General features: G+C 40.6%; 2 protein-coding genes across 3 annotated transcripts in view; both read right to left on the bottom strand.

Moving 5' to 3' along the window:
* Positions 1-216: 216 nt before the first annotated feature.
* FAM8A1 (family with sequence similarity 8 member A1) lies at positions 217-8,891 on the bottom strand. The gene is made up of 5 exons (XM_032115139.1): positions 8,378-8,891; positions 4,801-4,921; positions 2,540-2,663; positions 2,176-2,315; positions 217-1,862 (listed from the first exon to the last, which is right to left on the bottom strand). Exons 1-5 carry the CDS (start codon positions 8,874-8,876, stop codon positions 1,718-1,720), a joined length of 1,029 nt encoding a protein of 342 aa, XP_031971030.1. The 5' UTR covers positions 8,877-8,891; the 3' UTR covers positions 217-1,717.
* A 6,910-nt stretch (positions 8,892-15,801) lies between these two features.
* CAP2 (cyclase associated actin cytoskeleton regulatory protein 2) overlaps positions 15,802-22,965 on the bottom strand; it is a 68,448-nt gene continuing 61,284 nt past the window's right edge. For both annotated transcript variants that reach the window (XM_032115053.1, XM_032115041.1), the window contains 4 exons: positions 21,940-22,063; positions 21,634-21,716; positions 18,922-19,062; positions 15,802-17,374 (listed from right to left, as the gene is read on the bottom strand). In XM_032115053.1, the coding sequence (XP_031970944.1) occupies positions 17,291-17,374; positions 18,922-19,062; positions 21,634-21,716; positions 21,940-22,063 (432 nt within the window). In that variant the 3' untranslated portion in view covers positions 15,802-17,290. The remainder of the gene's footprint in view (positions 17,375-18,921; positions 19,063-21,633; positions 21,717-21,939; positions 22,064-22,965) is intronic.

The following is a 22,965-nucleotide window of genomic DNA, read 5'->3' as shown; positions in this document are numbered from 1 at the left end:
GTGTAGCCGGGTGGGGGTTGGTCTCTCACCCCCGGTAACAAGTGGCAGGACAAGGAAATGGCCTCAGGTTGGTCCCAGGAGGTTTAGACTGGACCTTAGGAAAAAAAATTTTAATGGAAAGGGCTGTCAAGCATTGGAAGAGGCTGCCAATGTAAGTATCACCACCCCTGGCAGTATTCAAAAAACATGATTGAGCAAAGACTCTAAAAACAGTGGTTTAGCCACAACAACTTTTTAAATATTTATTTTTGAAGTAAAGAAAAAGTAGTTATCTAAACAGTTAGTGACCTTATTCTGGAGACATAATGGATGGCAAAATGTCATTCTTCCACTATTAAGCATTGGATCTAGTCCTGAATCATCATTCGGAATGAAAACTGAAATGCATACACAGTACAGCTATACATGGAAGAACATGACTTGTCAAACAAAAATATTGCAGCATATGAACACATTACTAAGTTACTACACCTGGAGACAAGAGCAATAACCAAACTCTCAAACATTGCTACTGTCAACCAAGCCATTGTCCAAAACTGAAAGCAGGGCAAGAACTTCAGCTACTGCGTGCCATATTATGCCTAAGAGAGGGTCACACAAAAACTGGGATCAAAGAATTCCAAACTCTGACTCAAAGTTCAGTAAAACATTAATACTGCTTATATTCATTTCCTGGGATGCTAATAACAATAAATGAATCATCTAAGCTGTATAGTCATGCAAAATATTAGGTTTCTTTATTCAGTATTTAAGTTATTCTGAATATACAAACAATTAGCCAGAATGATAAAGTGAAAATAACCAGTATTTGTACTTCTGCAGATTTACACCCATAACACATTTCAGTTTATGTTTTCTGCATGCTCCTAAAACACATGCAGTTCTTCTGCTCTGCATTATATGCAAGAACTAGACAAGTGTTTTCACTCCAAAGAGAAGCAAAGAAGTTACCTTTCATTAGCATGGTCTGTACTGTTCATGGCTCCAGAATTATTTACACACACCAGATCACTAACACTGCAGTGTAACATACCCTTCCCAGAGGAAAAAGCAGCTATTATTTCACCTCTTCATTAGCTTGGACAAGTGAAGTAAGTGACAATGCTTGAGACAATCATGCAAAAAAGCTTTACACATCAATGTTGTGAGAAAATACTTAAAAGGTGAGGGAATACGATCTGTGAAGCAATAATAAAAGACATTGATAACCAGTGCTGATCTCTCTTCCTGCATACATGGCAATTTAATTAACATCATTTGCCTTGCTGTCTAATACTGCAGGTCTCTTCCCCCTTATCCTTTGACAGGCAACTGCCTGGAAAACTTCATTTTCTAGTTACCTGCCAACATCCAAAACTCTAGGAGCAGTATTTCTTTTAAGGTGGAGTATTTCTAGCGATCTGCTTTCCAAAGAGTGACAAATGAACAGCTCCTTCTTGCAGTTAAAACAGACAGTTTTGTCTCATCAGTCGGAGGCTAATACTCCTGGATTTAATACATGTTCCCTCTCCCAAACTTCCGTGGCATCTATGAAAACTCCAATACTTCAAAGGTAGTTGCTGGCATCATACATTTTCTTTAGCTTCTGAATCAGTTCCCATTTAATTAGGGCAAAAGATTCCAACAGACACCTCAATTTCAGTTCTGGGGTAGGTCTTTATTCACTGGGGTTTGGCAGGGGTGTTCAGAACCAGTCTGAAAATCTCTTTTTTTGGTATCATCTGACTCCGTTTCTTCTGACCACAATAGTTCCTGCTACAATATCATAGGCTGTTCTGTTATGCTGGAAAAACAGCAGTGTAATGAACGCAGGAAAAAATGATGCAATAGAAAAATTCTTGATCAAAGCTCGTACTGTGGACCTGAAATCAGAATAGAACATTCAGTGCATTATTTTCATTTTTCTGCTTATATTTGTAAACTTCCAAGTTTAGCACCCAAGTTTTGCACAGCACAAAAGTCAAGCTCTAGAGGAGATTTAACCACCTACCCTGAAAAATACTCCATGGGACTGAATAATTACCATTTTATTCTTAGATCACAGAATCTGACAATAGCTCTTGCAGTCTAATTATTGCAAAGGTCAACAACAAAGCAGTGGTGAACTTCCTTCCAAATCCCACACTTTCAGTACTGTTAACCTGAATGCAACGTGACTGAGCCAGGAGCACTTACGTTGTCATACTGACATTAGAAGACGGAATGACTAACACACGGCTGGGTGCAATAAGTACGGATGTTTCACATGTCACAACTCGCAGGCCAAGCAAGAATTTCCCTGGGGTTGCTCCACCTGCTCCCCAAATACAGATTATCTGTAAAAGAAAGGTTATTTCAATTCCACACACCACCATGTTGTTGACAGGTCTAGCAAACTTGGTTATCCTCAGAACTATGTGAATGTCATAAGCTTCAACATAATCCAAAATACTGTAAAGAGGATTTACTTTATTGGCCAATGGTAACATAATTTTTTAAAACCATTTCTTCAACAACTCACAACTGTTAATTATAAGAGTTAATGTTTATGAGTAGTTACCTCATAAAAGCAGACTAATAACCTGTAGATGAGAGCTACTATCATCATTTTCTGCAAATCTTCCATGGACGTATCTTCATCTATTTCTTCTACGATGTAATGCATGGCAAATTTAGAGATGTCCCTGTACAAAATAAAACTGAACTTTAAAACCATCCTTCTCCCAATACCAGTATGACCCCTTTAATACCAGAACTCACTCCCTCTGTTCTGGTATTACAAAAGAACAAAAGCTCCTTGCCCTCTCTGATACTAAGCAAGCCATTAAAATTCAGAACACTCAGTTTCATTCTGAGTTGCTGTCTAGTTTGTTTTGTCTTTTTAATTAAGAAAAGATAGTTCTTTATTACCACTTTTGCACAATGGTGTCCCTGGGTAGTGAACTGCAGAATTGTTCTGAAAATTCTCACAGTCCTTGGGAGGTAAACAGATTCTGCATGTAACCATCTAACTTGATATAAATGGAAGGCATCCAAGTCTCCAAGTATCTTTCTTACACAAACACTCAAGGAAAAAGAAAAGGGCACATTCTTCATGAATGCAAGGGAGAAGCTGCAAGTCTCCCTAAGGAATCAAGGGAGTTTTATATCCTCCTTTGCCTGATCAGGGTTCTCATCAGGGTTCCTCATTCTCATTCTTTACTGCTCACTATATTCTTCTGGAGGCACCTTGGTATGCAATAGGAAGATTTAAACATAAAGCAATTGAAACCTTATGGTTTTTAGCCTAACAGAGCTATGTGAAGCATCCATTTGGAGTTAATGGCATATTTTCGTAAGATGAACCCCACAGATTTAACATTCTTATCTGATACGTGGAATGGATATACTTGCAACACATTAAGGCAAGAATTTTTCACTCATGCATCTAAATAAGGCTCACATGAAAACGTGCAGTCCCAATTCAAAACAGTTCATCTAATATTTGTACTACTTGCCCTCCTCTTTATTCAGACTTAAGGGCTGAAAAAAATCCAAAACAACCCAGGAGTTAAGAAAACGGTGTAGCACAACCTGGATTTCCCTTCAATACAGCTTTGGCCTGAAGTATCTTTCTTGAGCCTGTAAGGACGTAGTTTTTTCATGACAACTCAGCTAACCACAAGCACACCGTCTCGAGCAAAAGCCCCCAGAATGTTTCTCTGAAGTTCCCTGTAAGCAACTGACTGTCTCACAAAACTATTAATATTGAAAATGCTGTAAATTACTCTTTCACCACTCTACAGCAGCAATATACATATAGTTGTTCCCTATCTTTCCAGTACTTCATTTTGTATCATTCTCCACCTACTAAGGCCAAAATAGAAACACAAGCTGTCACATTACGGGTGGTCAGATTTGGCGACTAAACAGAAACAAACGTTTGGCATTTCAGTTGCTGCTTATCTGAACAAAACCCACCGATCACTGATCATTTACACTGGCATATTTATTGTTTTGGATTTGACCCTCTTCCACACCCCTTCCAAGCCACAGCTGAAGGTGACTGGAAGATGTTACCTGTATAGTATTGCTTTACAGTCAGGCAACGTTTGGATGGTTCTTGAGCAGAAAGCCCGAGTTCTGAAATGTGTTTGTACAGTAGTGGAATTATCAACTACACCAAGATCTCATCTCTTAATCAGACTGAAATACTTGATTACACCAACCCAAAGCAAGTAACTGAGTTAAGGAGTAAGATATCTACAGTTAAAGAAGCAGCTAAAAAAGGAAATCTTTGAGGTAAATTACTACAGCTGTATACAAAACCGTGAAATGACGAATCTTTCAGTCTAGTGTACAGTTGATGCACACAATGCACTTTTTAAGAAACCAAATTTACACCCAGTAAAGCCTGCAGTGTGGTAGCATTCCTAGCAACCAGGCTGTATTTTCCAAGTACATACCTATCTGATATGCTTGATCAGAATTTTTTTTTGGTGGAGGGTGGTTAGCATTGTTTAGGTCAGAAATCTAAAACACAGCACCACAGAAGATACTATGAAGAAAATTAACTTCATTCCAGCCAGAACTATTACATTTTTAAAAGCTGTTTAACAAGTTTGTGAGCTATGGACCCATACAAATTCTGTGTTTCCATCAGCTGACCCAAAATCAGGATGTATTTACAAGGAAGTTAGCCTAGTGGTGCTTTTTCCTCAACTTCTGTCAGTTATTTAATGATATCATATGCATAAACACACCATAACTACAACCTGACACCTCAACAAGCATGAAACACTTAAAGCTGTATGTAACAAAGCTTTAAATTGTTCAACTTACTTTATTCCACTGAGGTGCATAATACTTAAAATGATGGTTGCCTTTATAAAGAACAGAATAAAAAAATCCACCATCTCTGCTATGAATCTGTGTGCCAGTGAAGGGATAAGGAACTCCCGACCTGCAACAGAAATAGTTCACATTACCCAGATTTTACTGCACTAACACAAAGTTAACACTAACATCTAAAGAACAACCCACATGAACCTCTCTGCAAGAACATAATCAAGAGCTTGATCTCGGCTCACATGTTCTTCAAGAAAACTTATAAAAATGTATGCATAAAATATAATCTGAATTGTTTAAGTTGAATTAGAAGAACCTTCTTTAAGAACTTTAACTCTTTCGGAACTGAGTCCCCTCATAATTAGGACCACAGGCAAAATCATGCCCTACTAAAGAACTGAAGTACATTGAAGATGCATCAGTTTTTGTGTTCTTTTGTTTAGAACAACCTCATAGAGACCAGATTTATGTAAATCTGAGAGGTCAGATTAAAATGAAAATTAGATCTACCAAAATTTTTCTATCCATCAGCACCAAGGCTTCCATGTATACCAAGTACCAGCTCTCAGAGTAAAACAGCCTGTTTTGTCTCCACTCAGACACAAACAGGAATGGATGAAAATATCAGTCATACTTAACATAAACATTTTTACAGACTACTTATAATAAAACACAGCATACTGCTCTACCCCCAGGCAGAAAACATTAACACGTTTCTCCTATTTAACTGGTCAAGTGCAAATGGGCACAAAGTAAGGAGTCACAAGCTTTTGTTTCTCAGGTTATTTAAGCAGATAAAACATTAAAGAGTTTCGTGGAAACTTTCCAAGAAACAGAGTTGCAAAATAATTTCATCTGGACCCAGCTACTCTACTTCCCAAAGGACAAACATGACTCTCACATGAAACCTGCAACGACTCAAGTCAAAACTTCACTGAGAAATGCCCTTCTGCTACCAGATGGAACCTGTGGGAAACAGTGACTGGGCTTGTTACTGTTTCTGAGAATACTTATCCCCACACACAGAAAGGACAGAAGAGGAAGGAAAATCATACCACACTCTAATCTCAAAAAACATAATTTCATCTAAATTTCATTTAGAATAAGCCTCCCCAGTTCAGCTGCTGAGACTGATGCTGCCAGCCATGGCCCTGTGAGCTGTGTGTGCCAAGCCAAAAGCCCACAGAACTTTTAAATGAGGTAAGGAGAATCAGGCAGGGATCAGGTAAGAGCCAGCACTTATTTAACATACCTGGGTTTATACAGCTTCATTTCATACCTGCTGCACTGATCGCTCTGCATCGATAGTATCAAGTACCATGACTTACATGTATAATACTAAAATGGATTCCATTGGCATTGTCAAAGCCTGTCCAAGCTGTCTGTTAAATTCTCATTAGAGATTCTTCAACTAAGGCAGGAGGGAACATAGCCAGTCTCCCAATCCTGGCTTGAATACACAGTGCCAGGTGAAAGCTTTCATTTGCTCTGTTAAAAGCAGCACATTTGTTAAAGTTGGTGGCAGAGACTGATTTATTCACCATTGAATAAATAAATTAAATGACTGCATAAAGAAGAAGCTCCATGGGGCTAGGAAATAAGTATTCAAATTATGTTCAACTCCATCACATTAAGAAATCTTGGCAACCCTTAGACTCTGGCAGATTTACATTGCAGTGATTCAAGATGTTCCTCACATCAGAAATCCACTCTTTTGCCAAGGGTTGCCACTGGTTCAGCAAGGACAGCCAAATGCAACATCCATCCAGCTCAACGTCCAGGATTTAGCATCCACATAGTGCTTAACAAGGGTTTGCACTGCTCAGCCACAGGGCAGATGAGGCTTGGATGCACCTTTTGCCCTGCTGTTCCCAACGGATGAGCAGTAGTCTCCTGCAGTAAGGCAGGGAGCAACCAGGAGAGGAAGTGTCTTAAATCATGGTGACTGTTCACAGAGCCTGCCACTGCCCAGGGTGCTGTTAGTATTGGTGCACTGGCACATACCTGCAGGCAGACTGAAGTGGCAGAGGCAGTTACAATCCCACTTTTTGACATCCCAGTTTAAAATCGGCAACATTAACATAAGCTGTCACTTATTTCAGCTTACGTAAGCACAGGGGCTGTACACTGCGTTAGCACAGGGACAGATACATGACCTGCCCTGCCGAGCCTGCTGTGTGGGCAATAATCTACAGCAGGGAAGAAGGAGCCATAATCACTTTAGCTATTCCAGATATAGCCATCTGCAACCTGAAGCCAAAGCACCAGCACAACAGTCTTTGTTTATAACTGTATTGTATCACTGGATCACATACCTAGTCCCTTAAGAAGGCCAGGTGTGTTGCAATATTCAGAATAACCACGTTCATCAGCATGAAATGCTATTTATGCCCTAAATTACCTTTAACATATGGAATTAGCTCCTGAAAAAACAGATAAAAATCCAAGAATCATTTCAGCCTAGCCTTTGTCCAACCTTCCTTTTAATGACTGGCAATATCAGTTCATAAGCAAACTATAATAGAATCAGGGCATAATTACAGAAAATACTATTTTGTGTTCTAACCACGTTTAAGCAACATCTGCTCAAAAACATAAGAAAGAAGCAAGCTCAGAAGCTTGATTTCCTTCCCTTGAAAATAAGGAAAAAGGAACGAAAAACATCTTCCACACACATACTGCCACTAAGCTTATAAACAATGTCAGAGATCAGCAATGTCGTACTTTGTCCTGCAGAGAGAAACGAGATCTGGCTTTTTTCCAAAGTCCTTCAGCAGTGCTCTTCTCCACAATTTCCTACCACTGCTCACAGTGGTACGAACATTCAAGGAATGTGACCTAGGCGTTCCTCAACTTGTGAGGAATTGTTGCTGCTCCAAGTTTTCCCTCTGATGTGATCAGAGTGAGTTTGCTTTACTCCTGAACAAATATAAACAGAAGGCCTGCTGTGCACAGCCTTCAATATTTACAGCTGCAACAGACGTCTGTTTATCTCGGATCCTGCTGCCTAAGCTTGTTCAATGTCAGCATATTTTCACTTCTCTGCTTCGATTTCACTAAATGATTTTATTTGAGCACCAAAAGCCCACTGAACCCAGGCAAAGTTAGTTTAGATGTCATCATCCAAACGGGCTACTTACAAAGCTAGATGCATTACAAGCCTGTGATGACAAGAATAAGTTCCACTGGAAAAAAAAAAAAATCAACTCCTTCGTATCCATGAAAACATCTTTACGAGCACTGAAGCTGTAAACTGTATACGCGAGTCAAACCCCACAGACCTGCTTATGGACCGAGTTCTGAATTTACAACCTCGGTATCAGGGCTGTCACCCTGTATCTCAAACTTGTTTATGGACCAAGTTCTGGACTTACGATCTCGGTATTAGGGCTGTCACCCTGTGTCACAAGGCACAGCCACATGCCCGGGGTCGCAGCCAACGGAAGCGCAGCGACTCCCAACGTCGCACACCCCCGGCTTCCCTCTCCAGATCCCGGTTCCCGAAGCTGCGTCTCTCATCAGGCTCCTCTTCCTCCCCAGGCCGAGCGGCCCAGCCCCGGCCCCCACTCACCCGCCGTCCGCCCCGTGTCCCTGGAGGCGCCGCTGCCGCTGGTGCCGGCGCCGCTGCCAGAGGCCGCCCTGGGCAGGGGGGACACCGCGCCCGCCGCTCCCGGCCAGGCTGGGGTGGCAGCGGCGGGGGCGCGGGGCCCCGTCCCGGCGGAGGCCGTGTGTGCCGGCGGCGGAGCGAAGAGGTAGAAGGGGCTGTAGTAGGCAGCGGCGGCGGGCGGGGGCGGCTGCGCGGCGGCGGCGGCGGCGGCGGCGGCAGCGGCGAGGAGGGCGGGTGGGCAGCCCTGCCAGCCCAGGTACCCGCAGTACGAGTCCCACAGCCACTGGTGTACGCGCCGCGCGTACTCCGCCGCGCTCAGTGGCTTCGCCCCGCCGCCCTCCGGAGGGGAGCATGGCGGTGGCGAGGACGCGGCGTTGGCACTGGCTCCCTCCTCTCCGGCGGCGCTGCCGCCCGCCGCCCTCGCCCCAGCGCCGGCCCGGCCGCGCTCCGCCACCTCCTCCATCCTGGCGGGCACTGAGCGTTCACCGCGCGTGCGCCGGAGACGCGCTTTGCCTCTCCCACTTATCGCGGAGGAGCGGGGGGGAAAGCCTGACGGGGAGAGCGCCGCGCCCGGGCTTCCCCCCCGCCCTCGCCAAGAGATGGTATCGCCGAGGGCTGAGGCAGAGTCGGCTGCCCCTGACGTGCGAACGCAGCGGGTTCTAGAGCTCCGAATGGTGTGAAAGTTCTGCGGTTTTATTTTCTTGTCTAAATGTTGTGGGGTGGTTTTCCCCTTTTATCTCCCCCTTTTCATATTTTCCCCTATCACATATCGTGTTCTTCCTCTTGAAAAAAAAAAAAAAAACCGAACAAAACAAAACAAAAGAATCATTTAGGTTGGAAATGACCTCTTTAATCCAACCTATGACTGAACATCACCTTGTCAACTAGACCAGGGCACTGAGTGCCACGTCCAGGCTTTCATTAAACACCTCCGTGGACGGTGATTCCACCACCTCCGTGGGCAGCCCATTCCAATGTCTAATTGCCCATTCTGTGAAGAAATTCTTCCTAATCCTTCCAACCTGAAACTCTCCAGAGAAGAGGCCCACCCGGCTACAACCTCCTTTCAGGTAGCTACCGAGAGCGATAAGGTCATTACTGAGCCTCCTCCACGCTAAACCCTCAGCTCCCTCAGCTGCTCACCATAGGACTTGCTCTCCTCAAATGCTGAACAAAGAACCAGCAGCAAGTTTAAACACAGTTCTTCAAACTGATTTGTAATCTTTAAGGATACTGTGTTCTACTAAGCATCTCAACCAGACTGAGAGTTCTGACAGGCGTGTTAACACAGCTCCATACTGAATGAACAAATAATGCATACTGTGAACCCAGAGTGTCTTCCATGTTGAAGACAGCAAACGTCACAGCTCAACAAAACCAGAAGTTTCTCCCTCTCCCTGTTAAACTATTTTCCCATTTAACCTCAACCAATTTCATAAAATCATAGAATCATAGAATGGCCGGGTTTGGAATGGACCTTAAAGATCATCTAGTTCCAAGCGCCCTGCCATGGGCAGGGACAGCTTCCACTAGAACAGGTGGCGCTAAACCCCACCCAACCTGGCCTTGAACACTTCCAGGGGTGGGGCATCCACAGCTTCTCTGGCCAACCTGTTCAGTGCCTCACCACTCTCACAGTAAAGAATTTTTCCCATGTATCTAACTGCAATTTCCACTCTTTAAGTCCCAGAAGTTTGTATGGAGTGAGTCTAGAATGCAAGCAAGCTGAGGTGGATTGCCAAAGTGATTATCAAATAATGACCCATACAATATTATGCAGTTATGTAAGGTGCTGCTGGCACTCACTATGTAGCTATGGTTTTAATTACACTGGCATGTTTCGTAACACAGACCTTGGTGAAATCAATATGGGTAAATGTTTAGGGAAACACAGCAAGTTTCAGCATGATTAGGAAGGAAGAAAGGAAGATAGACAAGTGTATAGATGAAAACATGGTTTTAAACCATCTATTAACTCCTAATAGAAAAACTATCTTGGAAAACTGACAGTAAATGTAATACAACAAGGCTTCTTTCCCTATAATATTTCACTTCTTCCTTCATGAGTTACAGTCTATTTAATTTTTTTTTTTAATTCGATTTTTACCACAAACCCTTCAGGACCAAGGAGTGTCTAGCCCCCCCTTTTTTTTTTATAATTCTTTTTTTGGTCTCTCTGGCCACAGGTTTTGAAAGCTAGATCAGATCTTAAGATACAATTACAAGATCTCAGAGACTTCATATAATGTTGCTGGTCACATGTAAATTTTAGGCTGACCAGCAGCAGCATTACCCAGGCGTAACCATAGTGAGTTAGAACTCACTATGAGATTATTATGGATATTCAAGGTGAAACGGAACCACTGATAGCAGAGAGCAATGGACTAAAAATGTAATGATGTAACATTTCCTCAGGCCCAAATTTTTCAGTTATTAGTTTTTCAATCCTCTGGTTTTAAAAAAATAACCCACAATTGACCCACAGATTCTGTGAGCATTCAGATTTTTCTGTTCTGGGATGCATATGACAGAGATGTTGTGACAACAGGGCTTGCCAGTAGTGACAAACTCACAGTCTGGGCTTTTGATGACAAAGGGTCTTGTTTCATTGCTGTGTCAGATTGTCACACAGGGCAGTATTTACAGTTTTCTGCAGCACCAATTTCTTGCTACTTTGCTTTCTCTGGTGGGTGGAGTCAGAAAGGGAGAGACTCTTGGGCAGCTCATTGTACCAGCTGATGAAAATAAGTCCTTTAATGCCTTGGCAGTAAAATATCCTCTTCCCTAGAAATGAGATTTAGGCAAGAGGAAATGTTTTGAACTACATCAAAAGAAGAAGGTAAGCACCTAAAAGCTGGGATCATAACAGTTAAGGTTTAAGGGGAATCTGGAATCCCACCTTAAGCTCTTTAAGTGTAGGTAATGCTGAAAAACCTCATCAGTCACTCTTGAGAGGGGAATCCTTCATAGTCAATAGGAAGTAACAGAACACTGGTGCACTGTAAATGTGGCTGCTGTACAGAGCTACAGACATGTATCTTTGCTCATTTTTGATATGCCTTCTAGCATCTTGTTTCAAGGGTTTTAAGCCACTTTTAAAACCGAGGAATCACTGAGGTGTTGAAGTTCAGTTCTTTCCTTGTGGGATAACAGATCACATATCCTGCATCATGCTCAAATATTCTAATAATAGGAGCTCTTCTAAAGAGTCCTTGGATGAGAGTTGTTGGCCATTAATCAACAAGGTCTTGTAATTCCAAAGTGGTTAATTATTGTTGGGCCCAACAGCTACAATTCATGTTATTTAGACATTTGTATCAAGTATTTATGTTCATGTACAGAGTGAAATTAAATGCAAATGATGGTTAAAGAGATTCTTCATCACTGAAACTATTACAGAGTCACTGAAGAGTGAGAACCTTCCCCCTTGGGGCAAGCAGCCAGATACAGAACATGAAACTTGAGCAAAAAAACATATGTATGCATTTACATAACGACAATGTAAAACATTACACATTTAGTGTGTGGAAAATGGTACAACTGTCTCCCAAATTAAATCAATTTAGCCTTTCACTCTGAAACTGATCTGTCACATCCATCTAAGGAATTTGAAGGAGAGATTGGTTCTAAAACCTTACACAGTCGACTGAGGCAACTTCTTTCTAATAGATGCAACTTCAAGCGTAATACAGAGAAAACAGAATCCTGGTGGTCACAGTTGATAAAAAGGTCACAGCAAATCAGCTGGAGAAAAAAACAAAAAACTTTTCCACTTTTATCGTAGGGTACACAAGTTTTTAGTGTGGCTGCCTGTTTATTCGTACTGTCTGGTTTAGGAGTTGTGCATAAACACCTTTATTTGCCTTTTACCTTGGCCTTGTTTGAAGGAAGATTAACAACAAAACAGCTTTACTCAGGAACGTGGCACTGGGAAGCCTTACCAGTTACCTAACTCCCTATCACATTCCCTTCTCTTCCCAGGGAGGAAATATGATGGTGCCTCTGCTGAAGCAGCAGTGCGATTAGGGCTTTGGAGACTTAGAGTCTTTGGTGGTCAGTGGTGATCGGGTAGGGGCCTCAGCATGCAGCAAGACCTAGGGAAGAAAGGTTACGCCAAGGAAATTACCAGTGAGTTTTGGGTGGTGGAGTAGGGAATATTCTCTGTTCTTCTACAAAACTTTTGGCACACACAAAGATTTTTCAGCATCATTTCAACCATAAAGACAGAGCAGGTTCTTGTTTTCTGGTAGTCAGAACATTCCTTGGGGAGCATTATTTATGATTTTATCTAGGAACAGGGGGATTATATCGTAAGTCAGGGGCCTGTTTATAGGCATCTTCTGAGGGCAGTAGCTACTTCTGGGCAGTATTTTCACAGCATTTGGGCCCAGATCACCTCCAGAATGAAAACGGAATCTGCTTTCTGTGTACTTGATAACTGCTGTGCTTGCTAGAATATCGTATAATTGACTGAACCTTACCTCCATTTGTCTGGAAGCAGCTGTTTTAGAAGCAGCCCAATTGAACAGCACATCAGGAGAGTGCACTAAGGGCGCAGACTGAATTGACCCCCGGAAGCATTCCAAATGGACAAATGCTTAATCTCTTGGAAAGATATGTGAGGCACAGGGTGATGAACACATAGTGCAGTAATATTGAAGGAACTCATGCAGATCCAGATATGTTGAGGATTCAGGAAAGAGTAAGAACAAGAATGATTTGTCTGGAAAATAACTATGGCACTGGGAAGCCTTAGCAAGTTCCCAATTCCCTAGCACATGGAAAAGATTTCTAGTTTTCAAACACAGATTTGAAATTACTCCTTTACCTTCAATGGCTCTATTAAATATTACTTTTAAGTTCAATCAGGTATTTTTTTTAAATGGAGATATGCTTAGCAGTGTTTAAAAAAAAAAAGAAAAAAAAACAACCCAAAAGATCAATTTAATAATTGGTAACAAGTAGTTATTTTTGATTCTTCCTTGTTCATCCCACTCAAACCTTTACCTTTTACCAAGATGATAATTTTAAGATCAAAGTAATATTAAGTGTTTTTACAGTAACTTTTAGAGGGCAGAATTCCCCAGCTGTTTGGCAAACAGCATCCACGTCCTTTGTAAACGCTGCAGTCCTGCAATTTATCATTAAAAGCTTGCGAAGGCCTGACCTCGGCTGTTTCCTGCCATCTGGTGGGTACTTGGAGTCACTACCTCGATGTGTCTAATCTTCAATGGGTTCTTAGTGACCAATATTCTAAACAACTAAGCAAGTGTCACAGAACACAGAAGGGCTGAGGTTGGCAGGGACCTCTGCAGTCCACCTGGCCCCCTGCCCAAGCAGGGCCACCTAGAGCCGGTTGCGCAGGACCAGGCCCATGGGACTTCTGAATATCTCCAAGGATGGAGACTCCACTGCCTCTCCGAGCAACCTGTGTCAGTGCTGGTCACTTGCACATGAAAACAGCGCTTCCTGACGTACAAGGGAACCTCCTGTGTTGCAGTGTGTGCCCGCTGTCTCTGGTGCTGTCACTGCATACCACTGCAGAGAGCCTGTCTCCCTCCTCTTTGCACCCTATTCTATTTAAGAAAGTATGGCATCCATTGAAGATTTTCACAGGAAAAAAAGCTCTTTACATTTAGACAAATTAAAAGCTCGCCTTCTCTTTTACGTGTATTTTACTGGCTGATTGACAGCATCTGTACTAGTGAGTATTTGACCCATGCAGGTTTATAGAAATGAATTGGCTAATTACACCATACACATTTTTTCCACATCAATATATGAACCAAATTCACTGTCTTCTGTTTTGACAGTGGCACTGATTTTAGGGCATGACCACAGTATTAGTGTAGCATAATGCAGAAATCAAGGGATATATCTTGTGTGACAGCATGCAGTAAAAAAAAGATCAATGGGACCTTAGAGGGATGCTCAGCATTTAGTAGTTCATTCCTTGCTGGAATCAACCATCAAACACAGATCAGTCTTGCTGCTGAAAACTTGGTGGATGCAACTGCTCATGGTTGAGATGATTCATCAAATCATCATTCTGCAGTTTGTGGACTATTTCTATCTTAAGATAAACTTGATTTTTCAAAAAATGAGGTTTTAACCTTTAATTGTACACAAACTCATGTAAAGCAGAAGAAGAACTTTGTTTATTTAGCACTCCTTTGTAATTTTGCATTTAATGACAGGTTGCAGGGAAAGAACAGTCCAACCTACCAGAAATGTATAACAAGTATTTTTTATGATGACAAAACTGAACTGACAAAAGGTAGTTATAGATTTTTTGTAGTTGTTGTTATGTGGCTGACTAAGAGTACTGGATAAAACCTATTTTGGAAGTCTCTCTCCTGCTTTTCTGGTGTCCAGCAATGCATTGACTTGGCATCCTTTTCTTCAGTTGAAGCAATTGCCTTGGGTCTGTCCATACAAGGCTTTCTTCCTTTGCCTTTAAACTTCTGCCCTCTGACAAAGGTCTGAGGTGTGCTCAGACTGCCAGGCATGAGCTGTTACTGCACAAGACCTTTTTCTGCTAAGAAACCAGTCAAAGCAATGTACTTGGGTCTTGCTTGTTGCAGGACCATGAATGCTAGGGTGAAGGTCTAGCCACAAAGGAGTTTGCCATCCAATGTTTAAAAGAAGAATCAGATCAGCCTTTGTATTTGATGGGGGAGTTAAATCCCTCAGAAGAACTGTAAGAATTTGCCTGTGTACTGATTCAGAGCTGTCTCGCTGCTTCCTGTTTATCATCAAGATTTGATACTTGGTTTGTATCTTACCTCCAAAGCAGTAAGTGGCATCCTGCTGCTGCATGCCTTGTCCCCTCTTTGATGCTGTATGAAAGAAAGAGTCGGTATCTCAGGCCAGAATGCTCCAGAATGAGATTATTTTGTAGAACACATTATGATTATGATTTAAGGATTAAACAACCCTTCAACGATCCTTTTATCCTGACAAGTATGCGGAGCCCGTTTTTCAGAGATGAGGCACATCCAAGTGACATACAGAGTGGACCACCTGTGATTTGAAGCCATATAGAGAAACAACAGGAAAAGCTAAAAATAGAAGGCAAACCTTACCAACTTGCACCAGGTCATGATCACCTCCCTAGACATAATCCCTGGAAGATACAGGTGTATCTAGAAGTGAGAATCATGAAAAGCTCAATTTGCTGGCTGTCACCAAAGTTATGTGCATGACACTTCAGGTTTTATCTGCTGGCATGCAGAATATCCTCTACTCACTGTCAGGTGGATTATGGCAGCAGAAGTGATAATACTTCAGTGAAATGGGACAAGGAGCTACTTTTTCTCACTCCAGCTTTTGAAACAGGGTTTAAGGAAGAGAAAGCCCTATAGGACAAGCAATGGAACAAGCACAACTTTGTTTTTAAACAAGTATGTTTTCTTTTTTATTTCATAAGAAGTTTACTGTTGAAAAAATGATATATATTAAAGCAAACACATGATACACATAGGTTAAACATTGGATAGCAAAACCGTATGGAATGAGCACTACTGGTTATATTGTATAGGGTTTACAATCAAAGATATACTTAAAAACCCTTAAGAGTTAATACACTTTCAAGGTAAGTTAGGCACAAAATTTAGCTTGTAACTAGCTCTGCAAGCATCTCACTGTGATGTCACTGATACAAATTATTACAAGTGATCAAAAACACAAGCTTTTAAAATTTTTAGAATTTTATTTGCACTATGTGCTGAAATAATACAAATGTATATAATACTCCACCTTTGTTAAAAAAGCATGTAAAGTAGGGACTGTAAAGTAGAGTCACATGGCTAAACGGGAAATTACCCCTTTATTTGGGCTCAGAATTAGTATGGCATAAATCTATGGCTTTGCTTCGTGGACGTATTTGAAACTGAGTAAATCCTACAAATGTGGGGAAAACCTCCCAGGATGATACTTCTAATGAGCATGATAAGCTACAGTACAAATATTTTAATGGAACTGTATTAGTAAGGAAAACTAGCTGGTACCAGATGTATATGTCCTTGGTTTTCTGTATAAGATGCAAGATACAATGTGAAGTTTTAAAAGTGAGAGGTTGTGTCACCAAAAAAGACAAAAAGGAAAAAAAAAATCCAAGGAGTAAAAAACCTTCAAGTCATTTCCAGCAAGGTTTTAGCATTGATGAGGCTCTAGCTTAGAACTACTGATTTGCAAGAAATCAGAGAGCAACAGCAAGTCTGTGAATCATAATAAAATCTTACTTCCCAGAAAACTGTGGGATCTTCTAAATATGCATATTAGAAACATTTTTGATTAAATTGCCAGATTTTTTTTAGATTTTCAGTTAGCAAAATGTATTGCAGTGCTGAGAGTTGTCCTTTTTTGCTTGTTTAAAACAAAATACATTATGATTGCCACAGAACTGCAAGAAACTGCATACTTTCTACGGATACATTTTTACTGCATCATACAGGAATTGCTTAATAGGCAAAAATAAACACCTTAACATCTCAATGCTGTTTTTGATTAGCAGAAACACAAAAAGGAATGCACTGAAGCAAGATGATAAAAAAAGAGTATCATGCAGTATGTTGGCTTAATGTATACAGTATTTCAAACCAATGATGTGACAGGTGGGTGGGGGGTTTAACCTATTACATTCCCATTCAGAATTAAAATTGTATGTGAAGGCAAACTATGTGGAGATGTGACCAGTACCGGGATGCCTAACCAAAGGGTGCCAGACGTGTTACTGTTCCTAGCATGCAGAGCTAATGCCTGAAGGCCTATGACAGCAGCATGAACTCCTGCTACTTCTAGTTCTTTACATTACTGCTTTGCGTGTGCTGGCCACAGTCTGGCCGCGGTCAGCAAGTGCTCCATGGCGTGAGGAAGTCAACCCACAATCTCTGCAGGTTCAGTGACCAACTTAGATCCATCCCATGCTGTCTTGAACTGTTCAGGAACCGGAAATTCTTTCTGGTAGGAAACAAAAGCAACAATGATGGTTAAACAAACAGGGGATATCTCATGAAAACTGGTGGAGTACTATTAGTGCTACATGACTGCGAAAGCATTGATAGCTCAGACATGCCAGGATTAGAGAGAAGCCTTCTTCATTACCCTAGCAAGCTATTTTACAATGCCACACAGGAAAAAGCCTGATTGCTACCCAGTTTCAAATAGCCTTGGTATGGTACTACTTTGCAATAATCCCTCTCAACACCATTATCTGCATCAACTAAGTAAATAAGCCTCATGTCAGAAATGACTTCAGATTCCATTGGTGTCTGGGTTGGAAGACAGTAGAAAGGATTTAGATGCCAAGATTAAGCCAGGAGTCCAATTTTAAGGACAAAAGCAATATTATAATATGAAAGAATAAAATAAAATAAAAAAACCCCAATCATTTTAAGAGTGATACACTTCAAAATACTCAGTATCCTTTGTGGGGTACACAAAACAAAGCAGAACATCAAGTAAGTGTCCTTCTATTCTACAAATTCAGTGAAATGATGGGAGATACTGTTGAGTGTTTCTCTGTACCCAGTAACAAAAACTATGTGAAAAGAAGGGTTTTTCATTCAGACCTTATAGAGGTATTTTGATAGCCAGTAATTTCTGATGTTATGGTGATTCTGAGGTGAGACTGACCAAAAGGACTCTTTTTCAAAAAGAAATAGGTGAATATGCACCCGCTGAAAATCATTCCCTTTTTAGTTATCTAAAGCTGGGCATCCAGCAGTCACTTTTGGAAATGTGGAGCACAAGAATTCTCATTACACATTTTATTTTAGAAAGCCTAAACCCCTGTAACAAATTCCAGCCCAAAAGAGCCACAAGAAATTTAAGTTCTGGCTATGGCCATGCACTGCAATTTCATTTCTGCTCTGTTGAGGACACCAGGGAACATGTTTTGCCTGCTTGTGTGAAGTGATCCCTTGGTTGTGTCTGAAGTGACAGAGCATGACTTTACTAGAAATGCCACTGAGCACAGTATGAAATTTTTTCTAGAACAGGAAAGGAACTGGGAAAATACACCTGTTTAAGTGGCTTTTAAGGACACAGCTTGAAAATACTAGAAGGTACTACAGCACCTACCCATGTATCAATAGCTTTAGAAAAAACCCAAGTATATTATACTGTATTATTTCACCTTTAGTAGTATTATATTTATCTTAGTTTCAGTCTCATCAGCTTCAGACTTCAGTGCACTTCTGTGAAGTGAATTTCTCTGGAAGATTATCTTTAGATATCAAAAAAGATCAAATGGACAGGAGATGAAGCTATTATCCATCAGAATGGAAAGAGAGAACATAATTTCTGATTTTTGAAATTACTTTGTGCCCCAGAAAATAAGGAATTCTCTCTCCTGAGATACAAGCACATGGAAATTCAATTGTTTTGGATAATTTTTTGGTGACACAATGTGTGTTACGTTAGTTTCTTTCCTAGCAGCTCAAGTGCTATTAGCTGCCAAGATTAGTATGGAACAGAGAGGAAAACTTAAAAAATATCTCACTCACATAATCACCATCTTGGGGGATGAGAATGTTCATCTCAGATGACTTGGCACTCACGATCTCACAATCCAATGACTCCTCACTGAGGTAGACGTGGCAGCCTTCTGTTTTGTTAATAGAAATTGTTGGCACTTTCCCCATCACCTGCAAAATAAAACCTACTTAACATCAAATCTTAAAAAGCAGAGATACCGTTAAAAAAATCCTCATTGCCTTCCCGGTCTAATTTTGACCACCAGTATCTGATCTATTTGTCACCTGCCTGTATGATGCCATGATGCCTTGATTTGATTTGTTGGACACTGAAAATTCTTGGTGGTGGTAACAAAGACCTATGCACAACAGCAAACCTGTAATATACAGCAAGCTTTTAATATACAGTTTGATGAAAGTACTTCTCTGATTCTCTCTAATTTCAGTGACACTTTTGTGCTGATATTTAGGCAGTGTTCACTTTGTTCATCAGTGAGAACTGGCTAAGAAATCAAACATGTCAACTTCAACCCAGTAAGAGCAAAGGAAAGACCCCAGCATACAGTAGTACCCAGCAAGGGATTTGTAATATGCTCTGAAGACTTCAAAGCTCTTCCAGCATGCAACAGGAAAGGGTTTTTATCCCCTTCAGGCAAGCTACAGTTCTAAATAAGTACTAAGATCAATTTAATTAAATCTCTAAAACTATTTCTTATGTCTCTTTAAAAGCAAGCACAGGATTTACTTGAGGCGAGAAAGGGAAATCTTCTCTTGTTTACAATTTTAAAGATTGAAAGATTTCTTGATGGCTAACAGTCTGACTCACTGGTTGTCAGTAAAAATTCCTCCTCCTGCCCTCTCTAGCAAGGACAGCAATATACTCGGGAAAATGCATCGAAACAGCAGAGACTATCCTGAGCCATAGAACAGTGACAGCATGTGACAGAGATGTACTTGTTAATGAGAGTTCTGCCATCACTTAATTAAAGAATATCTTCCAACTTCAGTTCCTTAAATGTGACAGTAAACAAACTGGTCTGTCCTTTTGCATCCCACCCTTATCCTGAAGTCTCATCTACACAGCGGATTAATGCATCTTAAAGTTCCTTTTCTTAAATGGCTTCATATGCAATGGAGAACAGAAGGAAGGGGTGTTTAAAAAATTTTGCCAACATCTGGCAAGAAAAAAAGATACTGAGATAAAGGAGAGCCAAGCAATATGGCACTGAAGTAACTATAGCAAAATCTCTAGTATTAATTTACTGAAATCTGTTGCATTAACATATCATGTATTTGGAAATTATGAACTCGGGTCTTCACGTTACTCAGAAAACGGAGGTGCTTAGCACTTGGCTACACCAGCTCTGTGGGAGCGGCCTGATTCGAGCAGCATACTGCGTATAACCAGACCCTGCCCTCTTAAGTGGATCCCCACTCTGCTCCATGACATGCATAGAAGCCTTATGCAATATTCATAGAACACGATTAATTTTGATTCTAAGAATTTTGATTCTTCTAAAAGGTATTTCCACTTCATTTGAGTATTAGCAAGCCGTGGTTTTGATATTCATTACATACAAATTTTTCAGTTTTCATGAATAGTTTAAGAGGTAATGATTAAAAATAATATAATTATTTTAAAACTGCTCAAATAAATGCCTGGGATCCTTAACTAACTGCCTCTGCTGTAAAAATACATAGTGATCACAAATAAAACTGATTGTTACAGTTCAGAAGATGATGCACAGTTGGTAGCAATGTCAGTCACTTGCACAAGGTTCAAAATATAAAACCCCCTTTTTGCCCCTATTCCCTGTGGTGGCTGTGACCATTATTTCTGAAGCATGGAGCAGGACTACCTATATTTAATGTCATACAGCAGGCACAGCCTTTTAAGCAAAAGACCTCACTTTGAAGAGTGGCACTTTAATATAATAATTATCATTTCTTTTTCACTTAAAATAATACACCCTGAAGTCCATTCTTGAGATTACATTGTGTGTGTCAGACACAACCCAGTATTAGAGCCCGTAGTTAGACTTCTTTGGAATGGGATGCCTGAAGTGCTGAAAATATCAGGCAGACTGTATATTTTGAGCAGGACAAGTGTCCCCAATAGAGAGGGCAATGTATACATTTAAAATACATGTATTTTTTTTCATGAGAATCACAAGGAATATGATCTCTGATGAAGCTTTTTGAAGGCAAATAAGTACATTACTTACTTATATAAAGTGTCACATCACTGGCCAGGGAGATATTTTGAAATCCCAGCACCTACTTTTACGTCATAGCATTTAGTTGTCCTTTTGACAGTCTTATTTGAACATTTCCATTGAGATGATAAGAAAAGAAAAAAATCTTGTGCACTTGGAAATCAATTAGCTAACTGCTAGAGTTTGTTCTGTAAGCACCACTGAACTTTCAAGTGCTGGGAGCTGTTTAGCATGAAAGCAGGCAGATCAGGGACAGAAGTAACAGTTCTGCCAGTGTACAGATCTCTCAGCTTCACCAGAACCAGAAGGCACTGGGCTATGGGAGGTTTGTTCAGTGATAGTAAATAGTTTTCACAGGCATTTTCTAAAAACATCAGCAGAATTTTAGTGCATATAAAGATCCATTTGGGTATTTCTTACTTTTGTTGTGCTTCGTGAGTTTTTAAAATCTCTTGTAGCTACATGTTGGGCTTCCCCCCCCGCCCCTTGTTCTCTGTCTGTCTTTGTCTCTCAATTAGGTATTTACCTGAATCTGAATATCCCTGGAGTTGATCACTTCCACGATTCCCACAACATTGTCAAACACAAGGCCAAACTTTTTACAGTTGTCTAAAATAAAAGCAATCATAAATAAGAAAGGCAAGACAAAAGCAAATACATGCACACCTGCTACATTAACTACAAAAATTCCCAGTCCTGCACTGCATAGCTGAGTGACTTTACTCACATGATCAATCATTAAAGTGAATGGAATGATTCAGATGCATTATTAATCACGTAAGTCAGTTTTTTCAAGATTGTCACTTAAAGCCCAGCTGAGCTACCCACTCACCAATAGTAATTGAGTTGATTTTTCCTTTTATCTGAAGTGTAGATTTGTTACACTTAAAAATGTAGGCCACTTGCTTGAGTTCAGTGTTGTTAATGACCAGGTCATTCTTATCCTCTTGATATTCCTATTTCAAAAGAAAGTTTATTTAATTGGTTGTCTTTAACTAGCTAACAGTCAGACAGAGTTTAGTACAATTTATCCTCGAGTCATTGCATCTTCAGTTACAACAGACAATATCCTTCCTGTGGCTTAAAATCCTAATCTGCTTGATCATATATCTCACCTAACTGACCCTTAGATGACACTGTATCTTTCAGAGCTGCAGAACTGAAGAAGTTAGCACAGACCATGATAAAATCCATTAATTTTGCAGCGAAAATGTTACACTCACAACAATTTAAAAAGGCATTCACAAAACTGTTGTTTGGCTCCCATCTGATTCAGCCTGAAGAATGCAGCAGGTTTTCCTTCCCCAAATGTTATATAATGTTTGATACAGCATATTGTGAACAGGCATTACCATATACAATAAAGATGTAATAGGCAAAGAAATTTCTTTCCATTAGGTGTGAAAGAAAAATTACACTCCATGGATGTCCAGGAAAGGCTACGGCTCCACAAGGAAAGTTCCAAGTAGTAGAACCATAAGGCAACATAACACAGGCAAATGGTGACTGCACCTTATGCAAACTGGACTCCGCTGTAATAAACACTGACTGTGTATATAACCTTCTGCATGACTAAACTGCATATTCTTTCTGCTCTCTCTTAACTAACACAGTCACAAAAATTTTCATTCATAGATTCTTTGGTATATGCCTATATAAATTAACACCCAAACTTTAAACAAATCTCCTTTTTCCATCTGTAGACTGGGCAAAAGGAAAACACTCCTCTACTTTCAAGCATGGAAGACATGCTTGCATGGAATGGGCAATGAAAAATAAATGTGTAATTCCACTGGTTAGGGTAACTAGAGAAAGTGGTCTGTGATGACTGTTCTCTCTCATTCACGGGTCTGCAAAA

The sequence above is a fragment of the Corvus moneduloides genome, chromosome 1 (genome assembly GCF_009650955.1).
Source record: "Corvus moneduloides isolate bCorMon1 chromosome 1, bCorMon1.pri, whole genome shotgun sequence".
In the NCBI taxonomy this organism is placed as follows: domain Eukaryota; kingdom Metazoa; phylum Chordata; class Aves; order Passeriformes; family Corvidae; genus Corvus; species Corvus moneduloides.
This window is presented reverse-complemented; position numbering and strand designations above follow the sequence as displayed.

Excerpts from the sequence above, each read along its gene's own strand:
- FAM8A1 (XM_032115139.1), bottom strand. The coding sequence starts at position 8,876 with ATGGAGGAGGTGGCGGAGCGCGGCCGGGCCGGCGCTGGGGCGAGGGCG. Across the intron at positions 2,316-2,539 it reads TATTAGTCTGCTTTTATGAG|ATAATCTGTATTTGGGGAGC; the intron begins GTAACTACTCAT and ends TTTCTTTTACAG. Across the intron at positions 1,863-2,175 it reads TCTAATGTCAGTATGACAAC|GTCCACAGTACGAGCTTTGA; the intron begins GTAAGTGCTCCT and ends TTCTGATTTCAG.